This window comes from Arvicola amphibius, chromosome X, assembly GCF_903992535.2.
Source record: "Arvicola amphibius chromosome X, mArvAmp1.2, whole genome shotgun sequence".
NCBI classification, from domain to species: domain Eukaryota; kingdom Metazoa; phylum Chordata; class Mammalia; order Rodentia; family Cricetidae; genus Arvicola; species Arvicola amphibius.
This window is the reverse complement of record NC_052065.1, coordinates 24,255,943-24,281,745: the sequence shown is the minus strand read 5'-3', so window position 1 is coordinate 24,281,745 and position 25,803 is coordinate 24,255,943. Positions and strand designations below refer to the sequence as shown.

Here is a 25,803-nt window from a genome sequence, read left to right as displayed (position 1 = left end):
TGAGAGAGAACACTATATACAGCACATACCACAAATGTCGAAACCCTGAAATGTATGCATTTAATTTTCTCCAGAAGCAGTAGTCGCCTTGCCTTGTCACTGCGCTGCATTTTTTTTAGGATGGAGAAAGCCTGTGCCTTTGTGTTTGCAGTCTATTCTTAGAGCAGTTGATAGCAGTACAGACTTGGACGACGATGGAAGAATTTGTGGTCCTCTAACATACTCTTTCATAAGCTAATTTAAGGCAGGTGGTTTCTCCAGCTTAATGGTCTCTGTGACATTCTAGCCAGTGCCAATTGTTCATACAACAATGCTGATTTTGGTTGGAAGGGTGAGTTACCTGTTCAAAAGGAAGAGAAATTACTTTGGGGAATAAACTTCCTCCCAGCACTGACTCATTTTCCAAGATGCTGCAGTAAAATGTCATCTTGCCTAGGGATGTAGCAGGAGCTAGCCACAATTTGGTCAAGAACTCTTTCGTACTCTCTCTCTCTCTGGTGCTTGCAAGGCAGCCATGCAAAGTCGGCATCTAGCCAATGGACCATCATCTGCCTTTTCTTTGGATAGACATTTAAGTACGCAGCGCAATATGTGCTGTGTCAGGTACTCTGAGATAAAATTGACTGTGCAAGAGATTTATTTAGAAGGCCTTTAAGGACAAATTGGGGTAGGGGTTAGATGTGACCTGAGGGAACTCTTATAAATCCATTGGCCAGATCTTCCTCCATGGTCAAACTCAGAAAGAGAAGATTAGTGAGATTAATTATGAGCCTTGGGACTAGACTGGACGTGGGGCTGAATTCACTGCCTGTCCCCTTCTTTTCTAGCCCTTCTAATGTTCTATCACCCTAAGCTCTCATCCATACAGGTCTTGCTGGCTTTACCAAGAACTTTAATCTGAGCTGTCTATCACCCCTGATGCTTTGAGTCTTTGGCAATCATACATTCTGAGGTTAGGGCCACTGCATTTGCTCATTCATAGGCATCATCCGGCACAGGAGCACTGAGAACCATCCAAGTGTATCACTTGGGTAACACTTGGCCCAGGAGAGTTTAGTCCTAGTATATGAGAACTGGCCACAAGGTGTGATGAGAACACACAATGAGGCAAAAGATACAAATTTACACAGTTCCATTCATTTGGGACTCACAAATAAAAGTGTAATGTGAGTATCAGAAAGACCAGTGGATCACTGAAATTCAGGTCATAAGAAGGAGGCTTATATAGTGATTAGGATAAATGTGACTTTCGTGACTTTCGCGTGAGCTGAGATGAAGTAAAAAATATCAGGTTCCTTCCTGGTACGGATAGCAACAGGTCTGGCCATAAACTTCCACATTTCACTGATATGTTTTTATTTATTTATAGCATGCAGGAAAACTAGGTAAAGTAAAGAGAGCAGGGATACTCAAAGGTATTAATGGTGATGACAGCTCAACATCACTGCAATCAGACATAGCTGGATACAAAACACATGGTCTCTCATTGGATAAAAGCAGCACCTCTTTCACTTGAAAATAAGTTTTGTGCTTGAGCAGACTAAGGGGCCAATGACAGCGGGGCCAGAATTTATCACTAGTGCCCTAGTGCTTGAACTGGCATCTAGGAGCCCATTCCCTTTGGAGGGACACCTTGTTCAGCCTAGATTCGGGGGGGGGGGAGCTTTGGTCCTGCTTCAAAGTGAAGTGTCAGACTTTGTTGACTCCCCATGGGAAGCCTTACCCTTTCAAAGTAGTGGATGGGGGGTAAAGTAGGGGTAAGGGTGGAGCTGGAAGAGGGGAACGAGTGGGAATGGGGATACCTATGTAAAATGAGAAAAGATTGTATTAAAAAATTCTTAATAAAAAAGAAGAAAAAAAACAAAAGAAAAAAAGCAGTTTTGCTACAACTTGCTTGGTCTCCTCCAGTTGGTAGAACTATTTGAGACCAATTAGAAGAGGCGTCCTTATTTGAGGAGGTGTGTCACTGGAGGGTGGGCTTTGAGGTCTCAAAAGATCATGCCAGACCCAGTTAGTGCTTTCTCTCTCTCTCTCTCTCCCTCATGCTTGTGGATCAAATGTAACCTCTCAGCTACCTCTCTGGCATCATGCCTGACTGTCTGTTGTCATACTCCCTGCAATGACGATCACAGACTAGCCTTCTAAAACTACAAGCAAATCCCTTATTAAATGCCTTTTTAAATAAGTTGCCTTGGTCATGATATTTTGTCACAGCAATAGAAAACTTACATAGTGAGCAAAGGCTTGCTCCTTTTAGAACAATTGTCTCACAAGATCTCAAAGCGTCAGATTTATAACTACAAAGGAATCCCTCATAAAATGTCTCATACCTCCAATGACCTAAGGACCTCCCATTATATCCAGCCTCCCAAGGTTTCTGCAACTTTTCAACAGCACCACCCTAGGAACCATTTTTTTTTTTTTGTAATCACAATGGACCATAGCCATATACCCAGACCACATCTAAACAGCACTTGGTCAGCTCTTATTTTACATGGGAATCTTTGCTTATGGATCAGGCTTTCCTTAATCCCTGAATGGGGATGCTGGGTAAAGTTTGTCGGCAGGAAAGACAAGCTTATGTTGGAAAATAAATCCATTAGTGTGAAGACAAATTGCTAGCCCCTTATGGAAGGGCCTTTTATTGTCAACTTGAAACCAAGTGACCAGGAGCAAGTGCTATGGGTCATATATGAGGAGTTCAGTATGGGACCCTGTTTCTAACAAGATGACCATTCAGAAGCATCTTTATCTAAATCAGCCTTGGAAATCATCACTGGCCTACGCCTTTGCACCATGAATACACTGCATTTGTGTCTGGTGTGCCAGTTCTAAATGGTATAGAAGACTGGCTAAGTGCCCAAGTTATTATGCCTCCTTAGATGGCACTTTCCTGTGCTTAGTGGTAGATATTTTTGTGTGATGCAGAAATCTTTACATGCTGAATCACTTTTATGGGTCTCTCCACTAACTTCTATCTCAGAACTCCTTCTCTTTTTATCTTGATTTCTCTTCGGCCTCCTGACCATATAGACAGAAAATATAGTCAGCTGCCTGTTACCGTAAGTCCTGTCAACATAGCCTACCTCGCTTCCCCCACACAATGGATGATCAAAGGTACCATTCCAGTTCCACATGTTTAGAAGACTTTTTCCTCTGTCTTTCAGGCTACCAGATGTCACTATCCTTCATTTACAGCTTTCACACACTTATTGAGCAAATTCCTCTGAAAACAAATCAGGAGCTTTAGCCCTGCCTGTTGTGGAATATTAATTTAAGATGTGTTACATTCATTCATGATGTGGAAAGTTTGTTTAATGATGCAGAGAAATGTTGCATTCTTTTATGTTGCATTTGTTTAACTCTGTGAAGTTGTGTTACTTTGCTTGTATAAAACACCCAGTTGGTCTAGTAAAGAGATGAATGGGTAATAGCAAGGCAGGAGAGAGGATAGGCGGGGCTGGCAGGCAGAGAGGATAAATAGGAAGCACAAAAGAGAGGAGACTGAGGAACTAGAAGAGGAGAGGAATCCAGGGACCAGCCACCCAGCTACATAACAAACCACTGAAAAAGAAGTAAAGAAAGGCATAAAAAAGGTAAAAGCACAGAGACAAAAGTAAGACAGGATAATTTAAGTTAAGAAAATCTGGCAAGAAACAAGCCAAGGTAAGGCCAGGCATTTATAAGAAAGAATAAGCCTCCATGTGATTTATTTGGGAGCTGGGTGGTGGGCTCCCAAAGAGCCAAAGAGTAAAAACAAGGAGCATTCCCCTGTGTGAGTATAGGTGAAAGGCATAGGGGAGAGAAGCATAAGGTTAACTTCATCAGGGTGACCTGAGAGTTTGGCCTACCTACTCATGCAACTTACTTGTGTCCTTGGGTTTTATTCAAACTTCATCCTGGATGTTTAATTTTCATGTTAAAATGGATTATTAGGCCTGTTGGACTTTCTCACTTGGTTTACTGCAAAGTACCCACTCATAAGAGGTTGCTCAAATTACATGATTGTTTGCTACCCATTGTCAAGTATTCTAGCTCTGTCAGAGCCTAGTAATATACCAGGTCCTATTTCTCAAAAGACATAACATTTATTATTGTAGACTGCAAATCCTTGCCCCAAATTCCCAAGAATCGCCTTGTTTTTCTCCCATTGGATCATGCAATCCATGCCACATAGTTCTCCATCACTGACAATTGTAACACCATCTGGTATAGTAAGTAAGAGACTGCACAGATTTGTTTGTTTGTTTGATTTTTCCCACTAGAAGGAGCAGCCCATCATATCTCTGCCCATTCAGTTCCTCTACTGGGACATTTTCTCAATTTTCTATCACTGAAGTCTTTAGCAACTGGTCCTTGTTCCAGAGGTAAGTTACATCTCACCTATCCCCTAGTACAATGTTCTTTTGACATAATGGATAGTAAATGCCTGGATCCCAATGTCACATCCTACATTTTATATTCTCATACTACACCTAGTACTATTTCTATAGTCCAGATTTCCCTTGAACAGACATTAGATTAATTGCACAAGAGATGTAATATGAACCGTACCTAATAGGAAAGTTAAGAGGGAACCAGGCAAATCTGGAGGTCTTAAAGCAAAACAAAAAGAGAAAAGAGGAAAACTAAATGTAAACAAATGAGACTAAAATCCAGTATTTATTTTGATTTTTTTTTGTTTTAAAGACAGGGCTTCTCTGTGTATCCCTGGTTGTCCTGGAACTCACTCTGTAGGACAGGCTGGCCTCTAACTCACAGAGATCTACCTGCCTCAGTCTTCCAAGTACTGGGATTAAGGACATTCACCACCATTGCTCAGCACTCAAGGAATTCTTAAGGCAGAGTTAAAAACAGTCAATTCTTCTATCATTCATTGGCAGCAGTCTGTGAGAACATGGCTTTTTCCTTAATTTGGTTACATACTACTAGGACCATCAGTTACATACTACTCTAGGAGTAGACATGGCAGGCATGTTTTTGGGACTTCCACAAAAGCTTTGATTTCCTTCCCAGGAAAATACTAATATATATGTAAAAATGCCTGGTATCACTAGGTTTATAGATCTTTTTTTAGAACATTTAAAGCCACCATGCGGGTTAAGAAACAATTTTCACAAGTTGTTACTGATCTCTTCAATTGAAAATATGTAAGTGGAGAGCCGAATAATCACACAGAAACAATATTCATTACAACATTGTTTGACCAACAGCTTAGGTATATTTCTACCTAGTTCTGATATCTTAAATTAACCCATTTTTATTAATCTGTGTATCGTCATGAGGCTTTGGTTTACCAGTAGGTTTTGGCGTCTGTTTCCTTTGGCAGCTACATGGTATCTCCCTGACTCTGACTACTCTCTCTTTATATTTCTTCCAGCCTGGCTAAATTCTGCCCTGCTACTGGCCAAAGCAGCTTTATTCATTAACTAATAAAAGCAACACATATACAGAAGGACATCCCACATCAAGGAAAGACTGGTATGAGCTGAAAGATATACATCTTTAAGAAAACCATTGTAAATTCTTGCTGTGATTTGAATGAATGTGCTATTCCATATGCATACATTAGACCTTCAACCCCAAGGAATTATTAGAAGGTAGAGACTTTAGAAATTGAATGGACTCAGTGCCCTTATAGATGAGGATTCAGACATCAATCCATGTCTTCTGTTATCTGCTGACATAGCAACAGGTACTATCTTTGAAGCAGAGAGCATACATCAATATGGTTGTGGCTTCATCTTAAAACTTACAGATTCTCAAACTGCTGTGAAAACAGTTTTTGTTATTTCTAAATTATTCAGTCTATGATACTTTGCTATAGCAGGAAGATGTAATAAGACAGTCTTCAAAATGTGAATAACCTTTTCATTAAAATGCAGGAAGGGGCTATATATTCAATATGCAGAACAGTGAAATTGAAGGAAATATTCAGTATGAGGAGCAGTGAAATTGCAGAAAATTGGAGCATGTCAAATAGGTATCACATAAGAATGTCAAGTCAATTAGTCCTATTTCAGAAATAATTTTGACAGAAAATACTTAAATTATTATTGTTATTATTATTATTATTGGTTTTTCAAGACAAGGCTTCTTTGTGTAACCCTGGCTTTCCTGGAACTTGCTCTGTATACCTGACTGACCTTGAACTCACAGAGATACTTCTGCCTCTGCTTTCTGAGTGTTGGGATTAAAGGTATGCACCACCACACCTGGTATTATCATTATTATTAATTTTTTTCTTTGGCAATTGTGGCATATTGTCCCACTGACCTGATGTCAGAGGGATAGCAAGCAGCCCTCCCTAGGTATGAACCGCTGCTGGACAATACCTGGCCTGGCTCAGGAGTCAGCACACGATTCTAATCCATCTTTGTGCTGCAGATACCTTTTATTGCCATATGTGAATCTTGTCTGGGGGTTTCCCATGGGATACAAAGCCTATGCAAAACTTGGCTTAGAGGAACCCCTGAAAACCGTGGTACCTCATGAATCAGGTATTTGCATCTGTCATTGTATTTTTAGAAACTTCATTCAGTTTCTTTTGAAATATGGAAATCTACTAGCTAAAGTATGAATATAGAAAAAACTAAAGATGCCAAGAGGCAAAGGGAAAGTGCTTCAATTCACTGAGACTGAGACCCCTGCATTAACAGAGGCTAAGTTCATTGTCAAGGTGTCTCTGAGTCTCTATTTCACGGACCTGTGTGAACCCACACACCCGCGCCGAGTGACATGCAACAGACAACTTCACAGAAGTAGAAAATGGCAGCAGGTATTTTTCCAACTCTGTTTGTGTCCTTGTAGTTTGCATAGCAGAAATTTGGTGAGATAATCAATTGCAAAGGGTCCAAACCTTATTATTATAAACAAGATATCCAATTTGACACTTTAATCAAGTTGGAGGATATAAATGTAATTCCTTTCAGATAGGCAGTTCAGTTGGAGCAGCAGAGGGAAATACACTTCTAAATTCAGACAATGACTGTTGGTGACCCATTTAATTCCTATACTTTGGATTTGGGTATCTTCTTAATGTTTATAATATTAAGTGATCTTTATAATTTTAATTGAGCTAAAATGCAAATACACCCAAGTACAGAAATCTTGAGAAAGAGTTCCATAATTTTTTGTCCATACAGTCATGTAGCCATCGACCAGAATAAGTGGAATAACTGGATCACGGAGCAGATGAATGTTTAGCATTGCTAATACTGCCAAATAGTTTGTCTCTGTAGCAGTTTACATTTCCATCAATGAAGTATAGGAATTTTAGTTCCCTCTAAACATGGGTGGATTCGTGTCTTCTTCGTTGTTTCCTTTAGCTCCACTCACACTATCAGGCTGTCTTGACTTGTCTATCATGCTTTATTTCTAAAATGGCAAATGAACCAACATCTATTGCTTTGCTTGAGCTAGAGAAGTAGCAGAAAGGAGCCTGCATCCGCTATTACATTTATCCCTTGCATCTAGTGTTCTTAATTTTGGCTGGATCATTCATTGGGCAGAAGATGCTGGGTTATTTAAAATGGAGAAAGTGAGTTGAGCACTAGCCGGCATTCACCATTCTGTTTCCTGATTGTGGATACAACGGAACAGCTGCTTCAAAGTTCTCGCTGCCTTGACTTCCTCACCATCATGGACTGACTATGTGTTAAAATAAACCTTTTTCTCCCTTAAACGTATTGTCAGAATATTTTATCACAGCAGCAAGAAAACTTGCTAAGGCTGAGAATTAACAAGCAGAAATAAGTTAGATTGAAATATGAGTCAGGAGAAACTGTTAATTCTATCAACATCTACTGTTCCCCACAATACTCTTTTTATGGATAAAGTTCTATGGACAGGTTCGTTCTTGGCTCAAATTTGGTAAGCTATCTGTTCTTCGGTTTAAAGCTGGAAATGCTGTTTTATTTTGTTGGCTTGTCAACAGTTGAGTGGACTTCAGGGACTGTGTCATACCAACTAAATAGCCAAAAAAAATCAATGTAAATGTATATTTAGCATAGGGTATATTAATTTATAATGACTAAATTTTGATACATAATAATAGACTTTTATGATATATTGACTCAAAGTTGTCTTCACAGAACATTTCCAATTGATAGCCCCTATGATGCCCTCTAATTGAACTGAAAATAAAACCAAACGCTTTCCATTTGCCTGAGAGGTCAACATGGGGTAAGCCCTGCCAAGCTTTCCAGAGTGTCTCTGTGTTCATTTCTTCCTTGCTCACTGCATTCCCACTACCCTGTCCTCTCAGATACTTGAGTAACACAATTCCCCTTTCCATCTCACACCAATCTATTTACTACTCTCCCCAGCTGGAATTCTCTTCCTCTCCATTCTTCACTTAATTATATGGGAATTAGAAATTAAATACTTTAATTTCTTTTACTGACCTTAGTTAAAGAAATGTAATTTTTACAATTATATTTAATGAAAAGCCTTAAGGGGAGATAATCTTATTAGCACAAGTACTTTGAGAATTAATTTGAAGTGTCAAGCTGGTTGTTAACCTTAGCAACACAATGGAGTGAATTTCAGAGAACATTTATAGTCTACTGAGCACGTAAAAAGATACTACGAGAAAGAAACCTGTGTCGGTGGTTGTTTTTACTTTTTCCTCTTTGCTCTCTTAGAGCCTGTCACCCAGCTCCCAAGCAAATCACACATGGAGTCTTATTTTTACTTATGAATGCCTGGCCTTAGTTTGGCTTGCTCTAGCCAGTTTTTCTTGACTCAAATTATCACATTTACCTTTTGTCTTTGGAGTTTTACCTCTCTCTGTTCCTGTATATTTTTACTTTTCTTCTTGGTCCTTCTCTGACATTGTAGTTGGGTAGCTGGCCCCTTCTTTTCTCTCTCCTTGATCTCCTCCCAGATTTCTCCTTCCATTTATTTTCTCTGCCTGCCAGCCCCACCTATCCTTTCTCCTGCCTTGCTATTGGCTTTTCAGTTTTTTATTATTAGACCAATTAGGTGTTTTAGAGGGGCACAGTAACACAGCTTCACAGAGTTAAACAAATGCAACAGAAAAGATTGCAATACATCTTTGCATCATTAAACAAATGATCCACAGCAAAAAACAAATGTATCACATCTTATATTAATATTCTATAACATATCTGTTAGGTCAAAAGTTTTTAAAAATGTACAATCTATCCCATTTTTTTAAAAAAGTATGCATGTCTTTAAACACATTTAGATAGGTTACATATTTTACACATGTGACCAGAATTCAATTTTTTTATTTTTGAGATTATAATTTATCATTTCCCCCGTCCCTTTACTCCCTCTAAATCCTACCATACACTCTTCCTTGTTCTTTCTCAAATTGTGGCCTCTTTTCATTAACAGTTGTTAACACAAATATACATACTTTTATCTAAATATAATCTGTTGAGTCTATATGATGTTACTTATATGCATGTTTTCAGGACTGACCTTTTGGTATTGGATCTAATTTTAAAGAGATCTTTCAAAGAAATATTCCATGTTAAGACTTGTGTATATCCAATATAACCATTTATCCTCAAAACTTCTATTTGCTAAAGGAACCTGTAGCTGTTAACTAATGTAATAAACTATTTTTGTGATAAGAAATGGAATTCAGGCCTGGGAAGCTGGCTCAGTGTTTAAGAGCATTGACTCTTTCTGAGGACTTTGGTTCTATTACCAGCACCCATATGGCAGCTCACAGCTTTGTGTAACTCCAGTCCCAGGGTTATCCAATATCCTCTTCTGGTCTCCATGTATACTAGGCATGCACATGGTGTATAGATTTCCTTTTAGGCAAAAATATTTTTTAAAGAAAGAAACGAATGGGCTCACCCTAATGACTCAGTAAACTTGCCAGTCCTTATCGTGAGCCTCCAACACATTGGATGCAATTCCAAGGAGCAGCTTTGGTTTCCTAGTTGGTCTCATCACTCCAGATTCACTTTTTTTTTGTTTTGTTTTGTTTTTCGAGACAGGGTTTCTCTGCAGCTTTAGAGCCTGTCCTGGAGCTAGCTCTTGTAGACCAGGCTGGTCTCGAACTCACAGAGATCCGCCTGCCTCTGCCTCCCGAGTGCTGGGATTAAAGGCGTGCGCCACCACCGCCCGGCAATCCAGATTCACTTTTAATACCACCTTCTTTCAGAAGTTTGCTCTGGGAACTACATTTCAAGCCGTACTTCTCAAATTTTGGAAATCATTTTGTAGAGCCACAGAGGACCAAACGCTTGTCCATTTCCACAAACCAGAACTTCTCTATTCATTATCTCTCCAAGTGATCCTGTCACCCACTGAAATGTGAGATCTACTATCTAAATGTGTAACTTTTATAGTATCCCTTCGTTTTTCTATGCCATTTGTTTCCCACACAGCTCTTGTCACAAGCTTCCATTTACACGTGGTTATCAGTCTCAGCTACTAGGCCAGGAACCGTGAGAACAAGAAACAGAGCTTTCCTGACAATTACTTTCACCCCAAACCTCAACACAAAGACTAGCACAAACCTGGGGCTAAACTCTTAGATTAGTAAGATATTCTTTGTAACAGTGAATCATAAACCTTTTGGTATCCAGGAGAATGTTTTTGGAAGATAAAAGCAGAATCCAGGCAATTGTTCTAGTTTAAACAAGAATGGGCATTCCAGAGCCTTTGTCATTTGGCTTTTGTTGGATCCCTGAGGACATTATAGCACCATGATTCACAAAACGTAGTCTCTATACCACATGTATCAGGGAATGATCTGAAAGGAATGGTGGGTAAAACTCTTGACACTTTAGCAGAAGTTGAAGTTGTGAACAACTAAGATCTGTTGTATTCTTCCTAATCACACAGAGGTACTTTGAAAAACCATCTAGGCTCACTTTCAAAGGTCCTTGATTAAGTGGTAACAGGTACAAGTATCAAATTTTGACTAGTGAGTGCACATCTTTCTTATATTCTGTGTTAAAATACAGTGAATATTAGATCTTGTATTGCATAATGAAGCATGCACATGATAACATTTAAAAGTACATGTGTGCAGTTCTTTGAGTTATGTTATTGAGCAAGTCATTGTTTTTAAAAATTAGGATACTCATTTTACTTGGAAAAAATACTAACTATGGTCATTTGGATTTGGACATTTGCAAGACATTGCCCTATAAAACAAAGAGGTAAGAATACCACTTCCAAGAAATCAACTGATTATTGTCAAAGACACAACTTGAGATTTTAAGAACTATTTCAAATTCTATAAATTTGTATAGGCTTCCCAGTACTTAAAAATGTTTTCCTTTTGAGCCAGGCGGTGGTGGCACACGCCTTTAATACCAGCACTTGGGAGGCAGAGGCAGGCAGATCAATGAGTTCGAGGCCAGCCTGGTCTACAAGAGCTAGTTCCAGGACAGGCTCTAGAAACTACAGGGAAACCCTGTCTCGAAAAACCAAAAAAAGAAAAAAGAAAAAAAAAGTTTTCCTTTTCTTTTTTGTTGGTGATCACATTCCTTGTACTGATGCTTATATCAGCTATTCTACTCAACATCTTTGTCACAATAGGACATATATAGATATGTATATATGCATAATATATATATATATATTATATAGTTTTCCTTTTTCTTCCACAATTCTTTTAAAGAATTTAAGTATTAGAAATGCTCAAATACAAGGTCAATAATATTTACTTAGCATTTTTCTGGAGCAAACACTAATACATAATACTTTATTTAATCTTCCCAATGACCCTGTGAGATTGTTTACATTTTGGATATGATGAGAGCTTAGCAAAAGAAAGACAAAATGCAGGCCTCAATGCCTTCAAAGACTGAGCAATAGTTACAGCCTTGGTATGTGTGAGCTGCTGTGCATTTATACTTCATGGCTGTGAGGATGAAAATAACTTCCACAAATCTTTAGACCTACCTCAGACTAGCGATTCTCAAAGTGCAGTCCCTGGACCAGTAGCACGAATAACATTGGAAATTTGTTAGAAATGGAGACAGGGCTCACAAGGGCTCACAAGGGCTCACAGAGACTGAAGCGGCAACCACGGGACCTGTATGGGTCTGCATTGGGCCCTCTGCATATATGTTATGGTGGTTAGTGTTTTTGTGGGATTCCTACTACCGGGGGCAAGAGTGGTCTCTGACTCTTTTGCCTGTTCTTGGGACCTTTTTTCTCCTGCTGGGTTGCTTCTTCCAGCCTTGATATGGGGCTTTATGCCTAGTCTTGTTCAGTCTTTTTATGCTGTGTTTGGTTGATATCCCTGGGAGGACTGCTCTTTTCTGAAGGGAAAGGAGGAGCAGTGGAGAGGGGAAGTGGGCGTGGGGGTGGGAGGAGTGGCAGGAGGGAAATTTCTGTATTGAAATTTAGAGTATTAATGAGCATTCCTATAATGCATGAGAGAAGAAGAAAAAAGAAAAAAATAGAGACTGTCAGGCCTTGAGACTAGCAGAACCAAATTTGGGGATGGGATTCAGTAATGTGTGTTGGAAGCTGGAGAGGAATCTGCTGCACCACGAAATGAAAGCACTACTAAGGTATGTCAACACTACCTCAGAACGGCAACGCAGAGGGCAGAACCACTAAACAGTTCTAAAGATTGCCGATCTATAGCAATGCGAGATCACCATAGTAACACATCACAAGTACTGTGTCAGTTGGGTTATGTCTGCTACTCTGCAGCGAAGTAGATTGTTCTCAGTTCTGCCACATCTACATGATACATTCCCCGTTATAAATTTGAACACACGAGGGGAAATATTTGCTATTACTAATATTCAGAATACTAACATATGATCTTAACTGAAATGCTTATTGCTAAATACAACCTTGTCAATATCTGTCTAGTTGGTTCTTCCTACTTCTCCTTCAGTGCCTAAAGGATGAGTAGTCCTGACCCTCCACCTCCCAAAGTACCTTATTCTAAGACATCTTTGATCCAGTTCCCTGGAAGCAGAGTCTGGGGTGGGAATTCTGGTGTAGGCAATGTACTGAGGAAGCATTCTTGGAAGACAGAAAACAGCTTAGAGCAGCGAGGTTAAGCTAAGTATATTAGTTGCAGGGCGGCAGTGAATGTGACTTCCTGACTGAGCGTGTTCTCTGAATCCTGAGAGCAGTACTCCAGAGAAATGGGCGGCTAAGAGCCATTATCAGACCATAACAACTGGTGATGGGGAGGTGAGTGGAGAAATCCAGGCGGAGTAATCCAGAGGGACCCTCACCAGCAACTCTTACATGGATGCTTTTGTGACTCTGCTTATAGTGTTTGGTTTTTGTTTTTGTTTGGTTTTAGATTTTTTTTTAAGATAGGGTTTCTCTGTAGCTTTGGAGCCTGGCCTAGAAATAGCTCTGTCGACCAGGCTGGCCTCAAACTCACAGAGATCCACCTGCCTCTGTCTCCTGGGTGGAAGAAATGCGTGCACCACCACCGCCCGGCTTCTCTTTATCTCTGCCTCATGTCAGATCTCTCCTTCTGTCTAGCCTCTGACCCCACATCAGAACCATAACTCTGGACCAGCCAGTTTCCTGTTGTCAACCATACCTATGAAGAAATCAAGCCAAGTGGTTGTATCCTAAACATGTTTATAAAGGAGTACTTAGCCCAAGAATTCTCACTCTCAGTTGGCTGTATATTAGAAACACTGTTGCTGTTTCTTAATCTTTTCCCCCATAAAATGAAGGTACAGACTGAATTCCTGTTAAATACTGTTCCATTTTTTATTTTTAGTTTGTCGAGACAGGGTTTCTCTGTAGCTTTGGAGCCTGTCCCGGAACTAGCTCTTGTAGCCCAGGCTGGCCTCGAACTCACCGAGATCTGCCTGCCTCTGCCTCTCGAGTGCTGGGATTAGAGGCATGCGCCACTACCGCCTGGCAAATACTGTTCCATTTTTAAAATTCATTTGCCTAATGGCTTTTGCTCAGAAAATAGTTGTACAAAAGCATGGATTAAAAACTAAATATAGTACTGTTGACAAAATCAAGTATTAATAAGACTGGAATGTTTAAGCCCATGACAAGGAATTACATGCCATTTGACAGGACAATGATTTTTTTAGCAATAATTGATACCATTTTTCTTGATGATTTACAAGAAATTTCTTTATGATATCATAGTCATAGAACTGCAAAGTTGATCCATAAAACGTTGTTTCAGCTATTTTTATCCTGTATACATGCCACACAAAATCATCAAATGCCACCATTGTTTTTCGATAGGCTCTTACAGAAGTCCTCCCCTCAGTGGTTCTTTTTGTGTTTTCAGTGTTGCACATGCCTGAATAGGTGTTTCATTTTCACGAACACTATGGGGAGATGTTCCAACAGCAACAACCAATGGCATGTATTTCTCCTGGCTGAAAGGCCTGGAAGGCAACACAAGACTGCCATTGAGGTGCGGATCAGGGCTCAACCTTGCTTTGTTTTTGCACAGGGTACAACTTGCGGTTTTTGCACAGGGTACAACTTTCAGAGCATCAGATGACATTCCTGCTGGCAGGACCCCTTGACCAACTTTCCATTTTCAGTATGACCTTTCATATTTGTCAAAAGGCAATCCATCCTGAAGAACTGCTGAGTCATGCCATCTCTGAAGATGTGACTTCAAGAATGGAAGGCATCACTGAGAACTTCCAAGACAAGAAGGTCCTGAAGGAATGTGCCCTGGATACCTTGTCAATCAACATACATTCTCCACTCTTACCACGTGAGAAGACTTGCCCTGGAATTTTAGCAGTGGATCAAGGAATCCCCGGCATGGTCACTATGGTTCCAGGGTTATGTGCCACTGTGGTTTGAATACCAACTATCCCTCCATGGGCGCATGTGTTTGACAGTTGGTCCCCAATAGATGGCATGGAATGCTGTGAACCTTACAGGATGGGAAGTTGCACAGATAAAGGTGGGTCACCGGGGATAGATCTTTGGCGATTATAGCCCGGTTCTATGGTCCACCCTAAGCTCTTTGCTCCCTGAACTGTCCAGATCGGAACAAACTTTAAGGTCCTGCTACCAAGACCGTGTGTTCTGCCATGCCTTCCCAGCAGCACCTTCGGGAGCCACAAGAAATGCCTCTTTTAAGTTGCTTTTGCCAGGTACTTTTGTCACAGCGATGCAGGAAGGAAGCAGTATAACAAGCTGTCAGTTGTTGATCTGGGAAGCCGCTTCTAGCCTGGGATTTTACACTAATCAAGTCATTAGAAATATGTACATTAGAATTACCTGACATTAAATTGTTTTTCTGGAAGTAACTAAAATTGATCACCAAAAAAATAAAATAAAATAAAATAAAATAAAATCTACTGAAGATTCTTTCCCAATGTAGAAATCACTGAAGTGCAATTAAGTGTACTTTTCTATTTCCAATGTCACAGTGTTACAGAGAACTTGTTAGAAAATAACTCTTTGGCTAGTTTTGTTATTTAATTGGATGGTTTTCTTATATATGCCAGGGGCCCAGGGGTCACTGTTAGAGTTTTGTTAATCTTTGGAGTTTGGTGGTTTCAGAAAGGGCGGTTGAGTAAGAAGGAAAGTGTAAGAAAATAAAAATAGCATTTAGAAAAACTTTAAGGTCAAGCTTTCTTCTTCCACTATTTTTTTCTGATGATACAAATGCTTTCTTAAAATGAAAAGTTTTCAGAGCTAACAATTTCTTTCCAGTCTTGTTTAAAATAGAAGTTAAATCATGTGGAAAAAAATGATTGGAAAATTCTGAGGAAAAACTAACTACATCTTTTTTTTAACCAAAAATGATTTCAAGTTATTTCTGGTCGAGGAAGAACCCTAGCCCATGCATGTGGCTCAGGTAAAGTATGAGAGCCTATCACCATGGGAGAGCATCTGGTACTTAGAAGGCGAGGGCTTTGTGTATGTGCACAAGTGTTTGTCCATGTGTGGGTGTGAATGTCGAAGGTCAACATCTGCTATCTTCCTCAGTAGCTCCCCACATTATCTTTGGAGATGGATCCACTCACTAAACCTGGTACTCACCTACAAGTCAGACTGACTGTCCAGTGAGCTCTGGGTATCGGCCTGTCCCCATGCCCCAATTCCCCCATGGTTGTGTTAGGGTTACACACACACAAACCACACCTAGCTTTTTCAACTTGGATTTGGAAATCAGAATTCAGGTCCGCATGTGTATGTGGCAGGTACTGAGCCACTGCCCTCGCCTCATTACCTTTAATGTTTGAAGGTGAGCCTTCATAGTCCATGTAGTACCTGTGGGTTGGATTGTTCCAATATTCTTTGCTGGAAGAAGATTTTCCAGTAAACCTCATTCTATTTCTCTTTTAAGTGCTTCCAATAAACTTCAATAGATGTGAAGGTCACTTTTGACATTTACTGCAAAGTTTGATATTTTTCATGATATTACAGAATACTGTTTTATTGTATCTTTGTGTAAATCTAATTTTTTATTTATCTCTTGCTTACTCATTTAAGTCATAAATGTCTGCCAAAGAATATTAGTCAACCAGATTGAAAACATTTTTTTAAATAGAGGTGGAACATAAAGTAAATTACATTATTTGGTCCTGTGTAACATTGTTATTTTTAAGAACAACCACCTATATTTAGAATTTCAACTAAAACATTTAAAACCATATCATAGTCATTTGATGACGCAAATTTTGATTATCTACTAAGGAGAGCTATTCAAATTGTGATGAACACGGGTAGAGAGAAAATGACAAGCTAAAATAGGACAAATAGTATATTTATAGAAATAGTCGATTGTGGTATGAGTGGATTTGTGATAAACATGAGTGTGAACGAATTAAATTGCTCTTACTGGAAAAATCAGAATCAAGGGCTACTTCAGTCTCTAACGGACCTGCATTGCTACATGGGTACCCACAGCTTTACCACATGCTAACAGAGCTTCTTCCCACTTGTACCATGAAGTTGTCAATACTTCATGATTGACGGGCACAGAGAGATGGGCGCTCTTGAAGCACTCCCATCTTCCCATAAGTGGTTGAAAAACTTCAGTATGGTCAAGTTGTTGTCTTTAAAGAAAGTCATGATCTCTCTGTGTCTGTCTTCCTCATTGGCAGGATGTCTGTCATTTAACTTCCTCATTGGTCTTAAGGCCCATGGCCATAGCCTACAGACCTCCTAGTAGCTGAGTGCCTGGCAAATGTTTATTTATAAATGAGCACGAATAATCACTTATTAAGGTAATAAGCACAGATTACATTTAATGAGTTAGACGTTATTCATTGCCAGCATAGTATTTTATGTTTAAAGGAAGGAAATATGTATGATAATCAGTATGATACCCAAATGTAATTCAGAATGGTGAATTAAAGAGGGAGTTTAAACCCAGTCAAGCAGATATTAAAGTGAGTTGGCACTTAAACTACAGGCTTCAAGAAATGCTCATAATAACATACAAATAACATATGTATCATGTATTAGGGATTTGTTTACATTTTAAATTCTTCTCTTTTCCCATAAACTGACTGATTCTGTTGCTAAAGAGCATTGGTTTTCTCTTGATATATCACAACATCAAAATTTTGGTTTCTGGAGCATAGGTGAGTAGTCTGTCAGCAGGGATACCATGACAGCCTGGGAGGACATAAAAAAAAGAGAAAGAAATGGATAAACATTAGCATAACTCTGCCTTGGGACCTAAACTAAGAAAATTAGATTTCAGTTTTTCATGCCTAGAGTTAAAGTGTCTTCTCTCAAAGCCACAATAAAAGAACAGTTTTCAACTTTATATTTCTTTTTGTTTGGATAAAGGAAGGTCCTGAGACATTAGACAGACCCAAATATATGCATAAACTCCGTGCTTACTTAGGACTCGTTTCCCTTGAAATGTGATGTCACGGTGCTTGCAATGATTGGGTGTTCCAGTCAGTAGTCAGAACATGGGCACTGGCTGGTTTTATGACCAAATAATCCCTTCTAGCCCAGTTCCTCATATTTACTCCATGATTTGGACACTTGGAACTTAGAGAAGTTTGGTAGAAGCCATATGTAAGTAATAAATGTAAACTGCTTAGGCTAATGAATAATATTTGCTCTCTGAATTTCTGACCTCTGCAAAGGAGAAGTAGCTCTATAGACAGGAGTGTAACTTGCTCTTGGGCTATTGACCACAAATAGTTACTGTTGGTTTTACTTAACTCTCCCCAATATCCATGCTAGGGACGTAGAAATTTATAGTGAAAACACACACACACACACACACACACACACACATCAAGTGCTCCTTTTGTGGATGCTGGGAACTACACTCATGTCTTCTGCAAAAGCAGTATGCATTCCTAACTGCAGAGCGGAGCTATCTCTCCAGCCCCATGAATGTCCTTTCAAACAGCTAACCTATGCTGAGTGCTTTCTGTACATCATCACACCACTTTAAAACCTTTTATATTATATGAAGTGGTAAGAGATATGAAGTATAAACAATAAAGATGAGGGGCAATTCTTCTGAATGGTTGGTGGTAAGAAGTGGATCTGTACTTGCTTGTCCTGGGAATCTGATCTCTGTGCTCAGATAGCTCTTGCATCACTAAATCCTCAAGACAATTGGACTTTGCTTCTGCTTTTAGGCTCAGCTTTTTCAAGTGAGAAAATTTGGTTAAATGAAATTAAGATATTTTCCAAAGATCAGAAGACTGAATTTAAACCCATTTTCAAAAGCCTACATTCCCAAACCAGTATAATATACTGCCTGTAGGGTAAAAAACAAAATGCTTTGAACATATATTTAGGATGTGTTGCAAGCATGCTTCTAGGCATAATGCAGAACATCACAGACATGGTCATTGTTCTTAGGAATGATCTTTTTTTCTCTCATTTCAGTAGGAGAATGATAGACAAAGAAATAAAGAGTACAAGGTGTTACTTTTAGACAATATTTGAAAGTGGTTAAAAAGATGCCGAAGAATCAAGTAAGAGTAAGCAGCCTAGAGAGGCCTTGGTAAAGAGAGACACTGATAAAAAGGACCCAGGGAGGCCATGCTAGGATAAAAACATGTAACAGGCAAAACTGTTTAAGTTCTTTTAGGGGTTTATAGGTCGCATCTTCGGTTCTCCTTTATTGCTCATAGTCATACAATATGTCAAGCTGATAACACACACACACACACACACACACACAATTAGAAATAGTGTTGCCAGACAGACTCAAATTAAAAGTTACACTTACATAGAGATGTCAGCTAAACAATACATTTTTACTATACATATATGATGGAGGACTCTCATTGGTTAATAAACTGCCTTGGCTTCTTGATAGGGCAGGATTTAGATAGGTGGAGTAGACAGAACCGAATGCTGGGAAGAAGGGAAGTTAGTCAGTCGCCATGACTCTCCTCTCTGAGACAGTCGCCATGAAGCCCGCCACCAGGTCAAACATGCTGAATCTTTCCTGGTAAGCCACCACCTCATGGTGCTACACACATTACTAAATATGGGTTAAAGCAAGATGTGAGAATTAGCTAATAAGAGGCTGAAACTAATGGGCCAGGCAGTGTTTAAATGAATACAGTTTGTGTGTTATTTCAGGGCATAAGCTAGTCAGGCGGCCGGGAGCCAGGTGGGAATGCAGCCTGCGTCCCATCACTACACATATATTCTAAATACTATATGGAATATGTTTATATTAAAATACATTGTTTATCTGAAATTGTAATTTAACTGGTCATAGTGTATTTAATCTGCCAATCCTAGCTTGGAGGGGAGTGAATGATTTCAAGTACTATGAATTGTATTTGTAAAGGTGCTCCATACTTAAGAGCCATTCAGATAACAGAGCTTTTAAGTATGTGCATTTTCAAGGGTTTCTTCAGGTTACTTTAGCAGCATGGGTTAAAAAATGTAGACAGAGGAAAAAAAAATCTACCAGGAGTTTTATAAGTATTGCTTTCTTACTTCTTACTAATCACATAAAAATATTAAAACCAAACTCTCTGGAGAGGAAAGAGTGCCTTTTGTTAATGTTGCTAAATGAAAGGACCTAAAGACTTGTGCACTATGGAGAGAATGGTTTGTTCATGAGAATGCTGGGAATAGATCTGTGGGAAAGTACTTAATGTGGAGCAGACCCTGCAAAGGCACTGAATGAGTACACTTCTGCTTAAAGACCTTACACATTTTAGGAACAAGATCTATGTTCTGTACCTTTCAGTTGTCGTTGTATGCATCTCAGACATGGGGGCAAGGTTGTATCTTTTCTTCTTCCTTCCATCTTGATTTTAAAGGAAGTTATACAGTAGAAAATCATTCCCTAGAGGCGTGCTGCTCAATAGAACTGTCTGCAGTGATGAAAAGACACTGTCTATACTGTCTAATAAGGTAGCTACTAGCTACAGACAGTGTTGAACACTTACTGTGGGTTTTGAGGTTAGTTTGTCCGAGAAATTGAATCTTCAATTTATTAAGTTTAATATAAATTTAAATAGCTATGTGTACCTAGTGACTCCTGGACTGGTGGAACAATTGTAGGATATTGTCCATTTAGAGCATTCTGTAAAAATTATCACCGTGACCATTATGGACAAGCAGAGAATAATTTTATTGCCTATAAAACGTGGATGCAGTCTGGATGACCTCCAAGGTCTCATTCTGCTTAAACGTGTTCTGCACTTAGAAATTGTAACAGGCTATGTGAGGGCTGCATATTAGTCTCTTGTATTTTTATTTTAAATCCACTGATGCCTGACAGAGCATCTGGCAAAGTTTGAAAGCTCAAATCCTGTGGCTGAAATGAATTGAACTCCTAGGGACCTCCAAATCCTCCAGCATAGACACAAGGAAAACAGCCTTGTGCTGCTACCTTTTCATCATTCATGCCAAACTTGTTAATTAACCAGTTATGCCCCCTCTTTTTGTTCTACACCACAGACACAAAATTTCCTTTCACACAGGACTCCAAGTAGCCTATTGATGACATTAGTGCCCTAAATAAAATGAAGCCTCATTTGTAAGCTCTATGACTCAGTGAGCTCACTTTATGTGTGAGAAGATTGGAACAACTTATCCAAGGTGACACAGATGGTCTGCAATGAAACACTTTGGTAGAAGATGTTTCTTCATAGCCAGTTCAGCATTCTTGGAACTTTAGACTCTCTATATTCCTTTTTAACATAGTTCTACCTTCTAGATTTCATTAAGATAAATCTTTTCCTAATGATAGTATTCAAAGGCAAAGGGGATGGTGAAACAGTACGACCTAGATGGAAAAAGTGGGGTGTAAAGATTCATTGTATGAATGTATGGCTTAGAAACATTTGAACCACATCAATACATTATACATTTATTTGGAAGTAAACTGAATTTAAACATGTCGTGTGATAAGCTTTCAAAGTTCAGAAACATAGACTATCTCCATATTTGAGATTTTTAGAACTTTAAAAAGCATTTCCCCTAGTATTTCTACAACCTTCCTTATCAGATTTACTTGGATCATCTTTGGCAACTTTAATTGCTCTCTGATAATAAATAGAATCCGAGGGGGAAATTTTCTGTCTTTTCCTAAGTTAAATGTTGGAGAGCTTCCATTTTCTATTTTTCATCATCTAGATCTTTAATACTCAAATGGTGGTTCATAATACAATGGCACCTGGGTTATATAGGTTCTCATTAGAAACACCAACTATCCAGCTCCATCTCTGAACTAGTAAACATAAACCTTCACTTAACAAGATACTTGGGTGAGTAAAATGAACACTAAATCTTCAGAGACTAGCTTATAACATGTTAGCCCCTATACTAAACATTCCATGGATTAGTTAATATTTACAATGATCCTCTTCTCACTGATAAAGAAAAAATAAAGTAGTCCTTCCCAACTTGCTTTACTCTACTATGGTGATTATTAGAAGCTAATACTATGTTTTCTACATTTCCTTGAAGATTTAGTATAAGAATGGTAATGAGTTACATCCACTGAAGATGTGGAAATACAAGTGGACAACACACAATGGAAGCCATTCTCTGAATAATTGACTCTTCTATTCCGTGTGCAAGTAGAAGCATCTGTTTCAGGTAGTGCGTCTGATTCCAATGGCTGTGGGTGGGTGGGTCTGGATTTTTTCTGGCTATAGAACACTCACAGGTTTGGGGTAATTTCTCTGCCTATGATGTCCTTGCTATGTGGTGTTCCATAATGATTCACTGAATCCCTTCTCCCAAGAGATTAAAAATCTCCATAATCTACATAGGATGGAGTCTGTTGTTTGCAGTTAAGACTCTGAGTGTACAATAATTGAAATAGGTTAAACCAATTAAAAATGGTGGAGCTAACTTATAGCATGTGCGTATTCAGTTTTCCAGAGAAATTTACCACTGAATATTGCAAAGCAGTTTTTAAGGTTAATATTTCTTAGCATATCCATGATAAAAATGATCAATGGCTTTGTCTGAAAGGGACTAAAAACTTCTAAAGTAAAATTTGATATGAATTTTGGAAATATTCTATACCTATAAACACATATATCTATATGGCCAAACTCAAACGGAGAACTTCAATCATTTGCTTAAGGTATCAAGAAAAGAATGAACAAGAAAAAGAAGGGAAGAAGGAAAAGGATTTTTTTAATCCATTTTATAGCAGGCACTGAATTAGCAGCTTCACTGAACACAGACAGATTAGAATCTAAAAGTTCTGTAATATGTAACAGTTGGCCAGTAAGAGAAGTTAGTACTCACAGCAGTTAGAATTTTGATTAAAATTGATGAATTTGGAAGGGGATCAATTTTAGTTCATTAAAATATACTCTGTATGCTAATAAGAAATACTGACTGATTAACTTTCTGAACAAAACTAGATAAATACTAGGCTGGCAAAATGGCTCAGCAAGTAGAGACAACTTGCCAACAAACATGAGGAGCTGAGTTTGGTCCCAAAGACCCACATGGCGAAAGTAACGGACTGATGCCTGCAAAAAAAAAAAAAAGAAAGAAAGAAAGAAAAAAAAACTCCCCTGGTCTCCAATTACACCCCGTGATAAATGTGTGCCACCTCTGCATGTTCAAAACTAATTAAAGTATAATTTTAAAATAAAACACAGATGCCATATGAGCAATCAGTAGAGATGGATAACCTTGCTTGCTTATTTACCCAAAAGCATGGATTGTCAAAGTTGCAAGCACACTGAGACTTTCAGACTTTCTTACCCTTCCACACACACCCTTTTCCTTACCATGATTGTCCACTTTCTATTTTCTGCCTCTGGGAACACTAATGACCGTGGAGAATAAAACACTTCATCATCCACTTCTTCCGGCTTTCTAGGCAAGCAGTGTAAAAACGTCCAGTCAGACGCAGCAACTTTAGCCGTCTAAAGAGATAGGGACAAGATGGCATTTTAAGTATCAACTCTTCTATGCGGCAGTCATATATCTCTTCTTCAGGGTTTACTGACACAGTTGACTTGGCCTAATGTATCACTACAAAACAAAGGATAGAGTCAAGGTCTTGGTTAAAGACACCAATAATGAATTAATTCCTTTAACCTATGGCGCTTTGTACTCACTCTTTGCCATTTGCGAGATCATCACTTCAAGTTAAACCAGCAATTCACTTTTCTGATTCTGTCTAGAAGGGCAATGGCCAGTTTCAGTTCTCATATGTAGTTGGTAGCAAAAGGTGCCAATATACAGAGAAGTGACTTTGATGCAATGGTATTATATTTTGAGCTTTTTTTTTTCAAATTACAAGTGTTAACATTTGAATTACCTTGTCACAAATTAAACTAATTTTGAAGAAAGCAGTGAGGTAGGAGTACATTAAAAAGGATTCCGAGCACTCTGCACCACTTATTTTCTTCCCAATGCAAATGTGCTATGACTCTCAATTCTCACCCGCAGTTAATTCCCAAAAGTAACGTTCCCCCATCCACTTCCATTTCTTTCACTTACAGATTCAAACCTACATTGCCTCATGCTTTCTTACCTCAAAATTACTGCCTTTGTACTAAAATTTTATTTCACATTTAAGTTGAGAATAATTGAGCTTCTAAAGTACTGGAAAAATGAGATGGAAAGGAAGTAACATTTATACCTGTCATACATCCGGAAAATTATTATTCTGCAAGCTTACAGGACCAGAATCAGAAAATCACCCAAGGCAAGCAGGAGGCAAAGCATAGGTAAGTGAAAATAGTTCCACCAAATATTTGAAACATATACGACCAAAGATTAACCATAATGTATCAAAAGCTCCTACAAACAGGGACAAAAGGGCAATAGAAACCAAGTAACAATATGATAGCAATGTAAAGACATAGAAATGGAAGTGACCAATACGTATGAAAAGATCTTAGCATAACCAGAAATAGAGCAAATTTTGAAAATCACAAGATATAAAAGGTAAATAACAAGGATGTATGGAGAAAGAACAATAATAAACATCTAGAAGAGTTTAAACTATTCACTCTGTTTGCAAGCGCATCACTGGTATTTTTAAAAGTATATAACACATCACACAAAAATTCTTCCTTCAGAAACTTATTCTCTAGCAACGCTTTATAAGGAAATATGAATAAGGTTGTTCATTGTAGAACTGTTTGAAAGTAAGATTTTTTTAAAATACATCCATTAATATATCAGTAGGGATTATTATGGACAAAATTACCAGTCACTTGTACTTCAGAATCTATGGGCAGTACTGCAAAGAATAAAATATCTAAATAGAGTTAACTACCGAACTGAGCTGTGACTGGAAGGGTCAGAGACACTGGTGGTGCTTCTCCATCAAGATGCTGGGAATAAATTCACTTTGTGGAAACAGAACCATCTTTATACTTATGCTTTGTGCTTTTTGTTGTTGTTTAAATGCATGCTGCTTCTCAATGAAAAAAAAAACTCCATTTAAAAATCCCCAGGGGCTGGAGAGATAGGTCAGCACTTAAGAGTACTGGCTGTTCTGCTAGAGGAGCTGGGTTCGATTCCTAGCACCTACAAGGTGGTTCCCAATTGTCTGTAACTCCATTTCTAGGGGATCCCGTGCTCTCTTGTGACCTCGATGGGCACTGCATGCAAGCGGTGCACAGACATACATGAGGGCAAAAAAAAAAACCATAAACATAAAATAAAAATGAAAGTAAATATATTTTTACAAAACTAAAAATATCTAAACAAATTGATAAGAAAAATCTAATTTTTCTTAAGTGAAAAAAAGCAAGTGAGAATAATATGTCTAAAGTACCATGTATCAAAAATTAATCAGTATTTGTATAAAATGGGCAAACATATGTAAATGTGCAGAAAAGGCCTGAAAAGAACCACATTGTATTGGTAAATAGTAGCTATCTGTGAACATAATCACTGTTGAGAGAGAGGTAGAGAGAGAAAAAGTAAGCATGTTGGTTATATACCTTGTTAAAGGTGGGGGGACAGATTTGCTTTGTTTTTCAAGCTTCCATTCTATTTGATATGTAATAAGAAAATGATTTCTGTTACTTTATCCATAATTTTTGTGAGTCTTTGTGATGACCTCTCCACCCCAGTGTGCTCCTGTCATTTGCATTTGGGGTATGCTTTCAACAGAGGTTCTCAAAGCTGGGCCCTCAAGTAGCAGAACTGCATCATCCGGGAATCAGAGAAGATGCAAATTCCTATGCGCAGGAGCTACTGAGTCAGAAACCCTGGGGTTGCGGCCTTCCAGCAATGCACAAAGGCCATTCTTTTGATTGCTCAAGACTGATGGAAGCAGGGGGTGTGGAGGAAGGGAGAGTCTGGTGGTGGAGTTCTTTGATTGCTCAAGACTGATGGAAGCAGGGGGTGTGGAGGAAGGGAGAGTCTGGTGGTGGAGTTCTTTGCCTAACATTCACTAGGCCCTGGGCTCCACGCCAATGTCCAACGCTG

General features: G+C 38.8%; 1 protein-coding gene across 2 annotated transcripts in view; it reads right to left on the bottom strand.

Moving 5' to 3' along the window:
• Positions 1 to 17,151: 17,151 nt before the first annotated feature.
• The window catches only part of Otc (ornithine transcarbamylase), a 66,758-nt gene continuing 58,106 nt past the window's right edge, over positions 17,152 to 25,803 (bottom strand). Inside the window, exons 9-10 of one of the 2 annotated variants that reach the window (XM_038316963.1) lie at positions 23,139 to 23,276; positions 17,152 to 17,550 (exon numbers count right to left, since the gene is read on the bottom strand). In XM_038316963.1, coding sequence (XP_038172891.1) covers positions 17,491 to 17,550; positions 23,139 to 23,276 — 198 coding nt within the window. In that variant the 3' untranslated portion in view covers positions 17,152 to 17,490. Of the gene's footprint in view, positions 17,551 to 21,223; positions 22,875 to 23,138; positions 23,277 to 25,803 lie in introns of those variants that run through there. The other variant, XM_038316962.2, reaches the window with a different exon arrangement.